Below are 17,523 nucleotides of genomic sequence, written 5' to 3'. Positions count from 1 at the left end.
ACAGCCAGACGGGGTGGCCGAGTGGTCCTAGGCGCTACAGTCTAGAACCGCGCGACCGCTACGGTCGCAGGTTCGAATCCTGCCTTGGGCATGGATGTGTGTCATGTTAGGTTTAAGTAGTTCTAAGTTCTAGGGAACTGATGACCTTAGAAGTTAAGTCCCATAGTGCTCAGAGCCATTTGAGCCATTTGAGAGACAGTATGTGCCATAAACAATAATTGAAGTGAAATTAGTCTAATGCACTAAGACAGAAGAAGCCAATCACACTGCAAACAATGAACATGAACTGAAGTGAAAAGATATCCTGGAAAACCAGTCAGAAAAGTTGAACTTGCAAAGTAATATAATTAACATTACTGACAGTTTAAATTTTGTTTCACATCACGACCGCAAGCTACATTTCCTGCTTAGCATGAAGAGACACCTTAGCAGATTTTTTCATCTTTCACTTTGAGAGTTAAAAGGATTTCTTTTCTTCGAAATAGTGGTTTAGTGCATTGGTGATCAGTATATTTCGGTTTAGCAATGCACTTCAATTCCGTGTGTTTGTAAGTTGCTCTGTTGGTGAACGTGTTTTTTCCGCCATACAGCCTCATTCATCGTCTGTCTACTATTCAGAATTGCAGGCAAAGTAAACGTGGAGGGATAGGAAACTGTATAATTTATCTGTGATGGGAACATTATCACAAATTATCTCCTACCTGCTGGCTCTGAGTTTTGTGGTCAGCAAGGGATTATTTAGATTATTCCGTGAAAAAAATTTGCGTCCAACTAATACTCTGAAACAGAATCTAGCTTCTGATTTATTAGATCTACATTGATCGAAGTGTATCTGCTAGATGCTTCATATGGAATGAGAATGCATTTGGACATAGCAGTAATTTCTTGTCTTTCGTGACGTTCAGTTCCATGGCTTGACGTCCACATCTGCATTTCCTGTAGCATTGTGACACTAATGATGGTCTGGAAGCTGCTGTCATTACACATGAAGGAATACACCACTGCCTGTGTTCTGTTTGGAAATGTAGTGAACAGTGGAAATACTAGCGTTAAAAGCTTTTACCAATGGTGTAAGTCTCCATGAAGGTTAGCACTTGGATCTTATAAGTAATTTTTGTATCACAGGCGCCTAGCCTTTCAAGCACTGACATACGGTTATGTTCCTAACTAACTCAGACCGTATTGTAAATTGTGGGAAAATACATAAGATCCACAAGCATCCTCTCGTCAGTTACATTCATGGAGATGATATTTAGGCTAGTTTTATGAGCTGGGACTGTTTCATAGTCAATTACTGGTCTTGCTGTTCAAACGTATGCTGTTTTCTGCAAATTGTAGTTCCTGTTGATCTGCAAACTGATATATGAGCGTATTCCTTCTTCATGTTGGAAACCTAAAGTCCTTGTAATACTACGAGATGTGGTTTAAAATCAGTACCATGTGATGTTGCTGGCAGCAGCCATCCCGTACTAATCTGGGTTCCTACGTATAGTGGTGTCGTAAGATGCTGACTAACGATGACTATGGACGCCTCGTTAATTATAATGCTGTAGTTCATGTTCGTCACTCTTCCGTTAAATCGCATTTTGTTCACAGTCATATTAAAAATTGTTTTTCACTTAGTGATATGCATTGTCAAACCCAACGATCATTTTCGCTGGATGTGATTTACCAGCTAAGGTCTGATATAAAATATATCTGTACATTCTGGCAATATATCTGACATGTTCCTAGCTATAGTACTACGAAAACCGCATTGAGTTCGATTCTTTACGAGAAGCAGTTTTAGTTGGTTGGTTGGTTGGGAGTAAAGGGATAAAACTACGCTGTCATCCGTCACTTTCCCAACATTCAAACAGCTCTCGGGTTAAAAACATTACCAAAACGATTTCGGGAAAGTTAAAGGCGAAAGACTAACTCGAAACCACACTGAAGAAGAAAACAAAAAAAGGCTAACAAAAGGAGAAAATGTACACTGAAAGAAAAAACAGTGGATGGTGCCAGAATAATATAGCAGATGGCCAGGACTGGCTGATCACAACAGGAATAAAGGATGAGCCAGCTACTCTGCAACACACTAATATCTCCAGCCTTAAAGACATGGCTAGACGAACTTGAACTGGAAAAATACGAACACCAAGACTAACAAACAGCACAGAAAGAGTGAGGAAGAGTTAAAGTGGAGGTAGGAAAAGCCAGATGCTCACCATTAGATTGTGTGATAAAAATTCCCCTCACAGATAAAACGTAAAACGATGTCAACCGTTAACACGTTATCTCCCAACACCGTTAACAGTGTGATGGGAAGGTTAAAAGTCCACTGCAGAGCAGCTAGACTAGGGCAGTCCAGTGAGATGAGGACGACAGTCAAGTGGGACCTACAGCAACACTGAGGTACGTCCTAGCGACGGAGGAGGTGTCTATGAGTCAGCCAGGTGCGGCTGATGTGGGGTTAGAAAAGAACAACAGACTCCCTGCGAGTGGCTTGCATGGATGATTATCACAGATTCGTATTCTCTTTGACAACACATAGTTTATTTGGTGTACTGACCGTGTGTCATTCAGCATCCCAGATCCTGAAAACTTTACAGCATAAGATCAACTGGAGATCAGTCTCCAGTGGGAAGATCTCCAGAGTTGGTTTACTGGTAGCATGTTTGGTCAGCCTGCCAGCAAGTTCACTGCTCAGGATACCAGCATGTCCTGGGGTCCTAATGTATGTCTGAATGTCTGCTGTCGCCGAGAGCATAAAGAGACTGCTGGATAGTTTACAGCAAAGGGTGGTGAGGGAAGCACTGATTGAGAGCTTGTAGGCTACTTAAGGAGTCACTACAGATGACGAAGGACTCACCTGCACAGGAATGGATATGCTGAAGAGTGTGAGAGATAACTACCAACTGTGCAATGAAAACACTGAAGCAATCCAGCTAGGAGCTCTGTTCAGCATGTCCAACGTGAGCATAAGCGAAGCCAACAAGAGCCATTGAACCATCTGTGTAGACTGTTTCTGAGTCCTGGAACTCACCAAGAATAGCGAAAAACTGCCAGTGGAGGCCACAGGTGGAACTGAGCCTTTTGGGTTTTGCAATAGGTCCAGATGAACCTGTGGCTGCGGTATGGACCACGAAGTGAACACATAGAAAAGTGATAGAAGGAAAGTGTCGAGATCAGTAAGAAGCAAACACAAACTGCAATTGGCATCCCCAATCAGCGCCGCTGTTGTCAGGGATGGATAGCCATATTAGAGAAAAGGAGATCATAATTTGAATGGTAAGCCGAATAATGTATATGGGCACTATAATTCGCAAGCAACTGCTGTCACCTAATTCGCAATGGAGGAACACTGGCTTTTACAAGGAGGCTGGTTTGGGAAGCTCCTGTCGCACAGTGGTGTATAGAGTCCAGCAGCTGGAATGCTGAGGGCAATGCAGAACCACACACCAGGCATCCATAGGAAAAAATGGACTGCAAAGTGCTTTGCACAGCCGCAGCAGTGGAGGGCGATCAGCACCCCATTCGTTGTGGTGCAGGCGTTGAATAACATTAACATGCTGCCAGCACATTTCCTTAAGCTGACGAAGATGGGGAAGCCAAGGAAGTATCAAAGACCAGTCCCAAAAAGCAGAACGTCTCCACTACATTAAGTAGTTGGTCATCAAGGTGAAGTTCCAGATGGAAATGGCAGTACAACAAAAACAGAAGGGCATGACACAAGTCATGGCAGCTGAAAACTGAAACCTGTGAGTGAGGCCCCACTGCTGCACCGTTTGTATGACTTCCAGCAGTCGACGCTCAGCCACACCAACAGAAGAGGAGCAAAGGGAAATACAAAAATCATCAGCATATAGGTGGGGAGATACTGAGGACCATTAACGATGATTCAAAAGATTGGAACGCTCAGGACAGAGCCGTGTGGGACCCCATTCTCTTGGATGGGAGGTGAACAGTGTGAGGCACCCGCTCGAGCTCTGAAATGTGTGGTGACAAAAGTTACATATAAAAATCGGGAGTGGGCCCCAAAGACACCACTCAGGCAGAGTAGAGAGCATGTGGTGTCGCCAAGTGATATTGTAGGTTTCTGTCAGGTCAAAAAAGGCGGAAATGAGGTGCTGACGCCGGGAAAAGACCATTCGGATCGCAGTATCAGGGTAGAGTAAGTTGTCAGTGGTGGAGCGACCTCGCCGAAAACCGCCCTGGGAGGGAGCCAGAAGACGCTGAGACTTGAGGAGCCAACACAACGGCCAGCTCACCATACATTCAAGCAGCTTGCACAGAACGTTGGTGAGGCTGATAGGACGATACAAATCTAGCAGGTTCTTACCAGGCTTTAGCACTGGTATCAGCATACTTACCCTGCACTGCGATGGGGAGTCGCCATCGCTCAAGATTCAGTTGATGATGGCAAGGAAGTGGCGCTGATAATCCACTGACAGACGTTTAAGCTTTTGGGAATGGATGTAGTCTGCCCCAGGGGTTGAGTCAGGAGAATTGGCAAGGGCACTGAGCACTATACGTCTCGGATTGGTGTGAAGCGAGAGATAGGAATTGTCGTTTCACCACGGTTTAATTATCAGATGCAGAGATGCGAAGCTAATGATCCACAAGACTTTTTGCAAGTACATGCAGATCGGCATATACAGATCCATCTGTCTAAATTCCATGTATACCTGCAGGAGTCTCATATCCATAAAGGCATCTGAGCTTGGTCCAGACCTGGGAAGGAGAGGTTTTTGTGCCAGTGGTGGAGAGGTATCATTCCCAATAGTCCCATCATTCAATGAGCTGACAGACCTGGACACAATGCTGTTTGAGGGCAATGAGGTGCTCTAGAAATCGATGGGGCTTATGTTGTTGAAGGGCCCACCTACAGTCTCCATTGGCGACAGCGATTTTGAGTGACCACCAAGGCACTGACTACCGCTGGGACAATCTGAGGAACAAGGGATTCAAGATTCAGCTTGGACAACAATGGTGGTCTCATGCAAAGGAGAATCAAGTTGTAGTGCACTTGAAAGTATCCCATTCAGCCTTGGTAAGAGCCCATATGGGCAAGTCTCCAGGCGATGCTAGGGTAGGGACAGAAAGAGTGGAATGTGGTCACTACCACACAAGTTGACGTGAGATCTCCAGTGGATATAAAGGAGCAGACCAGCACTGCAAACCAAGGGATCAATGGCTCAGTATGTGTCATATGCCGCACTAAAGTGAATGGGGGCACTTGTAATGAGGAGGCAAAAGCCGAGGTGAGTTAGTAGATCCTCGACAGCCTTACCACAGCAGCAATCTTGGTTCCACCCCAAACAAGGTTAGGGGCATTAAAATCACCCACAAGTAGGAAAAGTGGGGGAGGAGGCGAGAGTTGAGAAATTAGTGCAGCTAATACATGGTGCAACACTTCACCGTCTGGAATGACGTATATACTGCTGATGGTAATTTCCTGCATTGTCCTCACAGTTTCCAAAAGTGTTTCAAGGGGGAATAGGTTCGTTACAGACATAGACATAGATGCAGACTCCACTTCGCAGTCTGTCACAGTCAGTACAATTTTTGTAGTACCCCTGTCAGGCACAAGGAGCTGGGGTCCACATCACAGGAAACCACGTTTCCTGAAAAGCAATACAAAACGCAAATCTAAAAGTTGGCATAATTCAGCGAGGTGGGAGAAAAAACCGCCACAGTTCCACTGGAGCAGTAGGTTGTCAGTCATTTGGGAACGCATGAAGGGATCAAGGAGACAGTTTATGCCTCAGTGTCACCATGAGTGCTGGTATCCAGGACTGTTGCGTCTGAAGCGTCAGCACGATATAGGAGGACCTTGAGGAATTCTACAATCTCCACCTCGTCCTCAGATGTGGAACTCTTAGGGACTGGTGGTGTTGGGACCACTGGTGAGTCATGGTAAAGTTAGCTTTGAAAAGCACACCACAGCATGTAGCGTCAAGCAGTCGCCCTCCTTTCTCTGGCGGTGGCGCCGTTGTCGCAATTGAAGGCTTCGGTGTCTGCCTCTAGAGGGAAAGGGGAAAAGTGGGCTGTTCGCATGGGTTTAAGAAGTGGCTGTATGGGCTCAGTTGGCAGTTGCGGCATGAAGAAGCACTACGAAACTTAACATCTCAGGTCATCAATTCCCTAGAACGTAGAACTATTTAAACCTAACTAACCTAAGGACATCACACACATCCATGCCCAAGGCAGGATTCGAGCCTGCGACCATAGCAGTCGCGTGGTTCCGGACTGAAGCGCCTAGAACCGTTCGGCCACCAACGGGTTTATTCAACTGCTAGCCTCTGCTATGTCTGTGAAAGACTAAGGCACCAATGGTTGTACTGTTTAAAATGCAGGGCACTAAGACCTGATTCATTTTCTCGCCTGCCATAACTGGTATTACTAGACTCACATGTAAAAGGTACTCCAAGAAAGAAGAAAAAATTCCTTTTTCCCTCGTGGTAAGAACTAGTCAATTGCATAAGGTGTTCCTGCTCATCTGGAAGCTCTAACTTACGTAAATTTGTGTTTATGTATATATGTCTATAATCAAGCAAGGTTGTTAATGTATGCCATAGTGGATTGTTTTATATTCTTTCTAGCCAGCAAGAACTGTTGTGTGTTTTTTTTCAATTCAATGCCTTTTAAGGGGTTGGGGTTATTTTGGGGAAGGAGACCAGAGAGCGAGTCATCGGTCTCATTAGATTAGGGAAGGACGGGGAAGGAAGTCGGCCGTGCCCTTTGAAAGGAACCATCCCGGCATGTGCCTGGAGCGAGTTAGGGAAATCACGGAAAACATAAATCAGGATGGCCGGATGGGGGATTGAACCGTCGTCCTCCCGAATGCGACTCCAGTGTTTAACCACTGCGCCACCTCGCTCGGTGCCTTTTAAGGCTTTTACTCAACGCGCTTACGTGTTTTATACAGTTACTTGGTTATTAGTGTGTTTTCTTGCGATGCAAAAGTTGGCCATTTCATTACGGGTGGAAATTGTTGCCTTGAAAGGAGAAGGTTGTAACGGTTTGCAAGTCTCCACATGTGGTGCTGGAATTGCTGTGGGAAAACATGTGCCCAAATTACCAGCAGTTAAAGCACCCTATATGGGGTAGGACGTATGGTTTTACATCACATCGATATACCATCACCTTGATTTTTTGGGAAATGAACCACCCTCAAAGGGCAAGATGTAGGCACCAGTAGCAACCCTTTTGTTTTTCAGTCCCCTACAGATAAGCTGAATGAGGTGAACACCCCACTACTCTAAATTGGTGTGGTGCTTGTCGTCAGATTGCAAGAGAAAGTAGTGGTGGAAAATAGTCCCCTCGACCATATTGTGCCTTTGATGGGGGATGACAGAAAGAGGAACATCAGTCAGCAGGTCGCAGGCGAACAATTCCCAGGGCTGGGCTGAGGATATTGTCTAATTTAGGACTGCCACATTTCTCATTTTCGACAATGCAGCCACTTCGTCAAACTCGTCCTCCAGGTTCTTGATAAAGAAAATAGAGGCTTTATAGCCAGAAAGGAGTGCCCATCTATTCTGCTGCAGACTAAATACCTTGGCGAACAAGGTTCTCTCTTTTCCATACTCCTTTGTTCCTCCTATGGTGTAAGTACAGAGGGGAACAATTCAGGATCATATCTGTCTACCCCGCCCCTCTTTGAGACTGCTGGCGCCACTCACTAATAAGAGATTAATTGCAGGTCATGCGCCCTGATGTCACGCACTCTGATGAGAGGCTCTCTCCACAGGCGCCACCCAGCCACAGCAAAGGCCACCTGGCACGATGGCTGTGGCCAGGAGTCCTGATTCCCCAAGAAGACGGGCATGTACTCCTTGGCACATGTGGGGAGTTTGCAGCTCAGGCATCAGCAGTGCGATCCATGTGTTGTCAGAGGGCTAGGACCAAGAGGGTACCTGACAGCTGCCCAAGATGGATGGCTACCGTGCTGGATAGTAGATGCAGAGAAATCCTCTATAGTGAGGGGGACGAAAGAGGACAGTGGAGAATGGAAGAAGATGATGTACCCTGGAATGTGACATCACCCAAACAGCTGAATTGTTGGCGGAGTTGAACAGCTGTGACAATACGAGGTGGTGAAGATCTAAATGTATAATGGATATCTGGTGCAGCACGTAAGGTGTCCATCCCAAAATCGTCTGTACTTTTGTAGAATTTGGGAAGTTTGAGGTCAAACCTTAAAAGGGGACCAGAACTTATTAGGCCGAAAAGTGGGAGACTCCATTCTATCGCCTCTTCCAATAAGCAGGAGTACCTATGGTCTACTATAACCCCCAAATAGACTGGGGGTGCAGTTTTAGTCTGCTGTTTACTAGACATGTTAAAATTTATAATCAGAATTAACTAATATTATCAATCTACAATCTTGCTTCATTATTCTTAGGATGAACACTACCAGCCTGTCAATAAAATCTCCTGGAAATATTAGTTACACATGTATACATGTACACTCTCTGCCCACTATCGCTGATAGCTGCGCAATACGTTGCAAAGATATACCACAAATGTTCATTGCTTTATTTCTGAGTAGATCATCTTCTTTAGTTCTCGTCTGATGAAAGTGAGTAATAAATTGTTTTTACCTTTCACAGTAATTCCGCCTGTAAAAATAGTCTCCTCATGAACAACCTATCTCTGGATTCACATACAGGGTTCGAGAATGCCTAGAACATGTTGTGTAATTCCTTCCTGTGTCTGCTGTTGCGTTTCCTTCTCGCCCACTAACTGTTCCGTTGGCACCTACTTTGTTTTGCTTGTAGCGTGTAATGTGTAATGCCAAAGAATCAGCTTCAGTATAACTGTCACCCCTATTTAGCCTTCCTGTGCATAATTCTGATTAAATTTATGTGTGTGTTATCTCTACATTTACACAACACTGTGCTCTCGAAAATTATGGACTACTGCTTTGTAAGCGTGGAGGTGCGAGCCAGATGTGTTCCATCAGGTTCACACCATGCAAATTATGTGGACGAGACGAGTTCAGTATCATTCTCTTGCAGTCACTGTACCACAATCGTGTCTTCGTGACAGAGTCATCGTCGTTGAGGAAGACATAAAGCGTGAAAATGTACAGGTTATCTGCATTAGTGTACAGGTAATCCTCAGCTGTCATGGTGGCATCGGTTACAAATGTCATGTAAGCCCAGATGATTGTACCCACCACATAGTCCAGCTCTCATTGTCCAGCATATATGGAGCTGTGCATCTTTTGGGTAACTATTCACCTGGATGATGACATGTCTGGACATGGCCATCAGCATAATGTATCCAAAAGAATATGATTCATCCTACTAGAACATACGTTTCTGGTGATCCACTGTCCAGTCTCGATTAGCCTGCTGCCACTATAGTGCTAATGACGGTTCTGGTGTAACCACAAGCGCCAGAACGAAGACAAAGAACGCAAGACCAGAGAAGGCAGTGAAACGACATGGGCCAATGGTGCACTGATTAAGACTGCATCATGACAGGAGCGATACCTGCAAGAAGTGAATATAAACGCCACTCCTGGCAGCCTCACCTGGACACTAGTGGAAAGATTGAGCATGGCCTAGCAGAGATTGCTACGAGAACTGATAGTTGTGATCCACAAACTGTGTGACAGACTTGCCTGAACACTGCATATTGCACAGGACTCTGATTTACGACGTGCGGCTAGAAAAAAACCGGACTGATGCTGTAAAAAACATTTATTTACAATTATTTACAATTTCATGTTATCTCCTTCAATGTACTCCCCTCCTCGGTCTCTACACCGCTCCATACGAATTTTCCACTGTTCATAGCAATGCTGCAGATCATTTTCGGTAAGTCCATACATTACTTCCGTCGCTTTTTCTTTTACTGCTTCAACAGTCTCAAATCTAGTTCCTTTCAAAGCTGACTTGACTTTAGGGAAAAGAAAAAAGTCACAGGGGACCAAATCAGGTGAGTAGGGTGGATGATCTAAGATGGGAATGTTGTGTTTTGCCAAAAACGTCTTGACTGACAACGCACTGTGACCTGGGGCATTGTCTTGGTGAAGGATCCATGACTTTTTTCTCCACAAATCATTCCGTTTTCTCCGTACTCGCTCACGTAGGGTAGCCAGGACGCTAATGTAGTAATGCTGATTCACACCCTATACAAAACGAGTGGGCAAGATCCAACAATGATGATGTAATCAGTCCACACGCAAACTTGTATCAGATCATGCAGTATGCATATTCACATTCAACAACGTGTGCCAGGTTTTTGCTGTGAACCACTTGTGCCGGCACCAGAATTCTCCTGTGCCGCCAGACCACCACCTGCCCTGCTGTACAAAACTCTGACCTCAGTGTTCTGAGATGGGACGTGGGCGCTCAACACACCACTGTCTGCTCGTGGTTTCACTGGTCTCCAGCCACTTTCTCTAGATGCCGACGACACTGGCACGTTCGAAGCCTCTCCGTTTCAGAGGTTATCATTCGTAGGCACTTAGTCTTTCATAACTTGTGATCTTTTATGTAACGTGTTTTACGCGTTCGCACAGCCGTCTTAACTTTCATCTACCTGCACATCGATGTGCTTATTGGAACCATGCATAACAACAGTCTTTCTCGACACACGTTCTACCCTCTTCTTCTTATCCTTACTAACACAATTCTCGACCAGTCTTTTAAATACTGTCGTAGTTTGTTTTGTGTTCTGTTCTAACATTTATTTTCTTGTCCAGTAGTTCCCTCATCACTTTTTGATATTTTATTGGGATTGCGTCCCTCAAGTTCGCGTAACTCTATAAATTGGTATAATTCCTTTCTGTTACGTACTTTACCGAGATTCCACTAATTTTGAATATACTTCATACAATATATTTTAAAGTTTTTCCTCGACAGTCTGTACACTGTGTTTAACAATATCGTATGTTTTGCGGTGTGCATGTTTGCTTGTCACCTCAAGCAGAGAGGTACCGGGCATTTCTACAGATTCTCGCTGTGGTCTGTCTCTTTAATAAGTTTTTGGATACGTTCTTCTCGTTGGCTGTTAGCATGCACCTCTTCTTGTGTTACATCACCTGCATTACTTTTATGCACGACATTTGGCAAATGCTTGTCAGTTTCCAGTTCGTGATGTAACTTCAGAAAAAGTGTTCTGTGTTCCATGATTATGTATTACTGTGTGTGAATTGTATTGTATAGCGTACGAGACTTTTAAATGTAAATTGGATCTACAGTTTATGCATGCCCTTGGCTGACTGTCCTGGTTCACCAAAGCACGCAGTACTGAAATCTCTGTGGAGCAGGCGATGTGTTTCCTTAAATTCACTTATGGACTTTGTACCAAAATATAAACTTTACAATACTTCTTTCGCTCCCATATATCCCCTTGAATAATAAAGAAATTCTTATGTCACACAGTACCTTATTGTATTACGCCTTAATTATATTAAGAAGGCATGTTGAATACTGTCATTGATGCTAATTATGGGCACGTATACGCATTGTTCACGTGCAAAATACATTGTCTTTAACTTTAACAGTAAGTGCATTAGCAATGAAATCACTATATGGTCCTGTGCATTCGCTACAAACATATGAGACAGCTCTCTTGGAAGCCATACTATGCTTCACAGCAGGTGCATAAACACACTGCCTGTGTCCAGTGGCCTATGGAAGCACAGTGAGGCTAGGACAGAGGAGCACGCTACTCAGAATGCTGCGTGCTTTTGGCACCACGTCAGTAGAAGCCTTGTGTGTGGTTCTGGGGTCTTGCCGCATTGACATCATTATCCACCACAGAGCGACGGTGTGCTGGGTCATGAGGGGTACACACGACTAGATTCCAGTAATAACAGGGGAAAACTTTGTAGACATGAGTCAATTAAATAACAGCCACCTTGAGACCTGAAAAATGGACTGGGACATGACCGACAAAGGCCATCGTGTTTTCTCCTTCTTCCACAATTTACAGGTACAGCTTCATCACAAGCATACGGATCCAAGCCGTGCCGTTGTTCACATTGCGACTGGGCTTGAACGGAGTGGGCCTCAGCTAGAGTACTACACGCGCATGTGGGGCATATGGGTCTCCTGAACATGTGACATTACATTCAACACCCTCACACATATAAGATCTGTAACAGAGTATAAGGACATCAAAGAAATGCTACGAGACCCAGACAAATAGTGTGCTCTAAGCAACGCAACTGTTAAGGTTTCAAGAACCCTGCATGAAATCTACAGACGAGGAAACTCATATGGCAGATCTCAGACAAGCACATAACAACCAGAACAACACGATCCTTGGCAGGACACAAACTCAGTCACACCACAGACATTGATGTAGATGTGGGCACAGAAAATGACACAAGCACAGCAACAACATCAGACAAAGACTCGTATTATAAGAAGTTCAATACCTAAAACACACAAAAAAATATAACTATAAGAAAGGAGGCATCACATGTGATTTCTTCATTTACCTGATATGAATTTTCAATACAACAATAATGGGAAGGAAAACGTCTAATTGAAGAACTGAGACACTCATTACATCTAAGGAATATGCTATATGCTGAGGCGAATCTTAAAGTTTAAGTTCTGTTGTTCCACTCCAGCCTATGACACTGCTTAAAGACAAAAACATCATGCTCAGAGACATACAAGATAACAGCACACATACGACATGTATATGGGTAACTACATCTAGCCATTGCAACACAACTAGTGCAATAGTATGCCCTAGATAAGATGTAGTAAGTGTCACTACTCCATAGACAGTATAAACAAATACACTTGCAGTCACTCATGATATATTTCCTTTAGTAACGTTTCTGCCCATGCCCTCCCACATGGAATGGCAAGCACACAAATCATAATTTATGTGCTATATTTTGTTTTAACAGTAAAATAATATTTGGGGATCATTCCTTTCCTATGTTTCTATTTTCTGTTCTAAATTACTATCATTTATTAATACTCTATTTCCTACAACTAATTTAATTTACTTTGTAATTCATTGTTATTACCCTCCTTTTATAGCTCAAAACTAATTTTACTAGTGATGTAGAACAATGCAGTATTATATGTAAAATTGCATAATGCACGACATGCTTTTTAAAATGTCAGGTAGCAACAAATGTAATGAAATGTGCACTCACAGTTTTTCGTGAAGTCAACTACCATTATTTACTACCATCGATAATCGATTTGCATAAATATAAGTCGATATCAGGATCCATTTACGCAGAAATTTCCCCATGCCGAGTCAAGATCTGTACCCACAACACCTATGACACACTGTCAATTGCAGGGATTTGTTTACAGAAGACGTCGTACGCCACTACACACGACGCGACCTGAACACACGCGCAGCAGGATTACCGGATTAACATGAGCAGCCATCTTGACCATTATGTAGTGACCACCGAAAATTTTTCCCATACTGGTTGTCGAATACGTATTTCTTACTCATCACAAGCATTCGCCTTTACTACTAGGCTGCCTCACCACACGACTGCACGTGTGACTTCCAGTTTCATTGAGGCTGAAGTTCCAACAAATGATTTCCAACAACTACTGCCAGACGATCTCATATTCAGCTCTCGTGGCAGACTGAACCTCCGTCTCTTACAGACGCCATTCATTCAATGGTGCTATTCCGGCTCATTCTGTGAAACGCAATTATAGTGTCTGCAAAACAAACATGGAAATAAAACTGACAGCTGAAAGTTTGAGCCAAATGAGGTCGTTTGATAGGATGACCCACTAGTTAAGGCTACTGCTTGTTGCAAATGTTAAACAAGTATTTTACACCCAGTATGGCGCAAATTTTCAGTTGTTACTAAATACTGAAACGTCAAAAAATAATTTGAAGAAAAAATACGGGAAATCACATAAAAATTAAACTTCACTCTACAACATTCCATTACCTTATTCTGCTGATGGATATTATTTTTACGTCTTTTCCTTCATAATGACCCATCATCATTTCCTTTTGAAGACCATAACGAACTTGTAGATAATTATTTATTCTCATTAAAGTAATATTTTTAGTTACAATGCGTAAATGTAGCTGTAACAGCAATTTCATACAAATTTACTTTAGGCGATGGGAAACCACCAGTGAAACGATAACTTACACCCGACACACCTATTCATTCACTACATTTGGAGAGTAAAAGTTGTTTTTGGTACCTCTGTCAAATAATTGTGGTCTGAACAGGTTGTAATTCACACTCTGTTCCCAGAGAAATATCTCGAGAAACATTATGATACATGCTTACACAAACATCAAAAATTAACAATTAAAATGTTGTTTCTTGACAATTATAACTTCTATTTTATCGAAAAATACAATAAAGTGAAATTCTGTTTTTGGATAATATCACTTGGCTAACGCCCTCATAAGTGGTATGGTGAATGTGGAAATCGTGCATGTATAGCGACAGTACTCACCGCAGGTAAGAGACGGAAGCATCGTCAAATGTGGTAGTGGGGCAGGTAGCTGTGTGCTTTGCAGCTGGAACAGGAGCCCTGCTGCAGTTTTTGTGGCCCATGTGCAGCCGACTGGTCTGGGTGACCTCGCTGTCTCCAGTGGCTGGAATTCTGTGCAGAGACACAGGGTGTGGTCACTCTGTACACACGGAGGACAGAGGGCAGCCTACTGCAGACAGTGCTGCTGAGAGTTTTTCCAGATGCAACTAATAGAACACACACTTTCAACATCAGTAGTGGGTCCTCCGAAATGAAGAACTTACCCCTGTGCTAATCGGTTTAGCCCCCACACTAGTAGCATCGCTTAGCAAACAACAGGCTGAATTAATTAAAGTACAAATAAAAGGTACATGCTAAGGTCAACATTTAGGTTGAACTGATATGACAACTAGTCATCAGCGTAGTTTAAATACATAAAAAAAACATTCCTACAGAAATAAAAATGGAAATAATCTTTACATGTACAACTTGTACCATTATCATTAGATAGTATCGGTAGCTGTTAGGGACTTGGCTGTAGGATGCACAGCTGGTAAACTACAGAAGAGCAGATTCTGAATTGTGCACCAAAAGAAATTTAGAGAAGCAAGGGTTACAGAATGTGTGATACTGTGCAGCTACTCCCTTAATACGTTTAACTGTCGCCAAAATAGGCAAGTAAATATATTTGTTTCACATTGGCCAACGAGCACTCTCAATAAACTAGCGAACATTGAGCAATGAGTAAGATAAAAAAGGCAAACAGAAGCATTCTATACATACACTTATGCGTGATATGTAGTCAGAAGTTGTTATTCGAATGAAAATTGAAATTCTGTTTAATTCTTATATTCTATATATACAGTTCTATCATACTGTGACAAGAAGATTTCCTGTAGAACGAAAGAAAGAGTTGGATTTAAATTAAGGAGACATGGGTTACGTAACACAGGAGACAATGCAATGTTGTGTAAATACGCATTAAATCATTATCAGTCATTAAATGTGTCTAAAGTAAGCTGTGGTTGCTACAAGTGAGGAGAAGATACAGGTTGATGAGTGGGAACTCTATCAGTGATGGAAGCATACATAGGGTGTTCGTAAATTCTCTTTACAAACTACTAGGACTTGTAGAGGGGGGAGAGTACATAATATGTTGAACAGGAACCCCGTCTGGAAATGTACTGTATGCATTCTACGACAGTTTGAGTTCACATGTTTAAATCATGCACTTCTGCTTCAGGGAGTGAATTAGGCATGATGTAATACAGTTATTGGGTAACAGTCCGAAAGTAAACATAGCTAAGCATCCATTTATCAGTTACACACATCTGTTTGCATTAACACTTAAACATTACCTTCTGCATGTACAGTATGCTAGCTTGATCTTTTGTTTTGGAGTAATGTGAACACGTAATATTTAAGTGATAATACAAACAAGGAGACTTAGCTGATAAAGGAATCTTTCGTTGTGTTTCTTTCGAATTGTTATCTAATGACTGTACTGCATCACACCTAACTCAGCTGCTCAAGCAGAAGTGGATGAGTTAAACATCTGAACTGAAACCGTAGTAGGAGGGAAACGGTTTGTTTCTGGACATGGATTCCAGTACTCACTCCCCTCTACAAATCATATAAGTCTCTAAAGGAAATGCCTGAACATACTGTACACACACACACACACACACACACACACACACACACACACAAAACATCTGCAAAAAGCAAATATGTGTGAACTATTGGGCATTAGGATTTTATGGTGCATTTGTTAAGTGATACAGCATATAGAAAATGATAATGAGACAAAAGGTCTTATGAATACTCATATTGTGGGAGATGTATCAGTAACTGCAATGTATGGGCTAGGGAATGTCCTAACACTGTGAAGTTCTTTGGGCAGCCTTTAGAAACAGCACAGAGAACTACAAGCAAGGCCAATGTTATTTTCACATGTGAGTCCGAAAATGGTCTGGAGAGCGATTCTCGACGGATTTTCGTGTGGAGGGAACGTGGAACAGGATTTCGTGACCAAAATATCGTGCAAAAGAGACTGATGTCAGGAGGTTCTTTAATGGTGTGGACTACCTGAACACCTCTTCATGACGTTGTATGGGTGAATTGGCAAGGCTTAACTCCTGTCAGGTATCGTGACGAGATCTTGGAACCTCATATGCCGTCAGATCGAGGTGCTGTGGTCTATCACTTCGTATTGATGGACGATAAAGGTATGCCCCATAGAGATCAGCTGATTGAAGTTTTCTTGGAAATGGAAGATATTGCACACCTGGGATGGTAAGCTCGATCTCCCAATTTGAATCCCATAGAGCATATTGCGGATACACACCTCTACCAGAAAACTTCAGTGAGTTTGTTAAAGCTTTAAAATACTGTGCACGGCAGAATACACGAGAGGATGTAGAAAATCGTACATTCAAGGGTACAGCGAAGAGACAAAAGAGAAATACGAAACGTATTGTGGTCTTTATGACACCCATTCTCCCCATAAACAATGGAGGCGGGTGAAGAAGTCATAACAACAATGATTGAAAATAGAAGACAGAAGTGGTAACACACTGTAGAAAGCATTAACATGACTCACAGTAGTCGGAAAGCGTAGAGACTGCTCAAAAATTAGATGGTATACCTGCAGGTACACCAGGCTTTGCTGGCAGTACAGCAAACAGCCTCCCAACTGCTGAAAAACGGTAAAGCGAAACACAGACTGAAGAAAGGGCATACGAGTAGACTAAATGCTGTCCAAGAAGAAAATAATGATACACTCGATCATACATTTACAATATCAGAACTGAAAGAAGCAATCAAAAGTTTAAAGACTGGTAAGGCCGCAGGCCTAGATGATATTGAAAATGAACAGATGATACGTCTTGGTGTTCGCTCTAAATTGTGACTGTTGGAGTTTATGAACTGCTGTTGGGCAAATGGATTTCCTGAAATCTAGAGACAGGCAAAAATAACTGCAATTCTTAAGCCTGGTAAGGACCCAGAAGATCCTAAGAGTTATCGGCCAATCTCTCTGTTGTGCACAACACACAAACTGTTTGATACTAAGCAGATTCAA

At 42.9% G+C, this 17,523-nt stretch overlaps 1 protein-coding gene across 3 annotated transcripts in view; it reads right to left on the bottom strand.

Moving 5' to 3' along the window:
- The window catches only part of LOC126213585 (uncharacterized), a 124,128-nt gene that overhangs the window by 4,393 nt on the left and 102,212 nt on the right, over positions 1 to 17,523 (bottom strand). For all 3 annotated transcript variants that reach the window (XM_049941433.1, XM_049941435.1, XM_049941434.1), the window contains exon 6: positions 14,424 to 14,573. In XM_049941433.1, the coding sequence (XP_049797390.1) occupies positions 14,424 to 14,573 (150 nt within the window). The remainder of the gene's footprint in view (positions 1 to 14,423; positions 14,574 to 17,523) is intronic.

This window comes from Schistocerca nitens, chromosome 11 (genome assembly GCF_023898315.1).
Source record: "Schistocerca nitens isolate TAMUIC-IGC-003100 chromosome 11, iqSchNite1.1, whole genome shotgun sequence".
NCBI classification, from domain to species: Eukaryota; Metazoa; Arthropoda; class Insecta; order Orthoptera; family Acrididae; genus Schistocerca; species Schistocerca nitens.
Note: the sequence above shows the minus strand (reverse complement) of the source record. Positions and strands in the feature narration are given on the sequence as shown.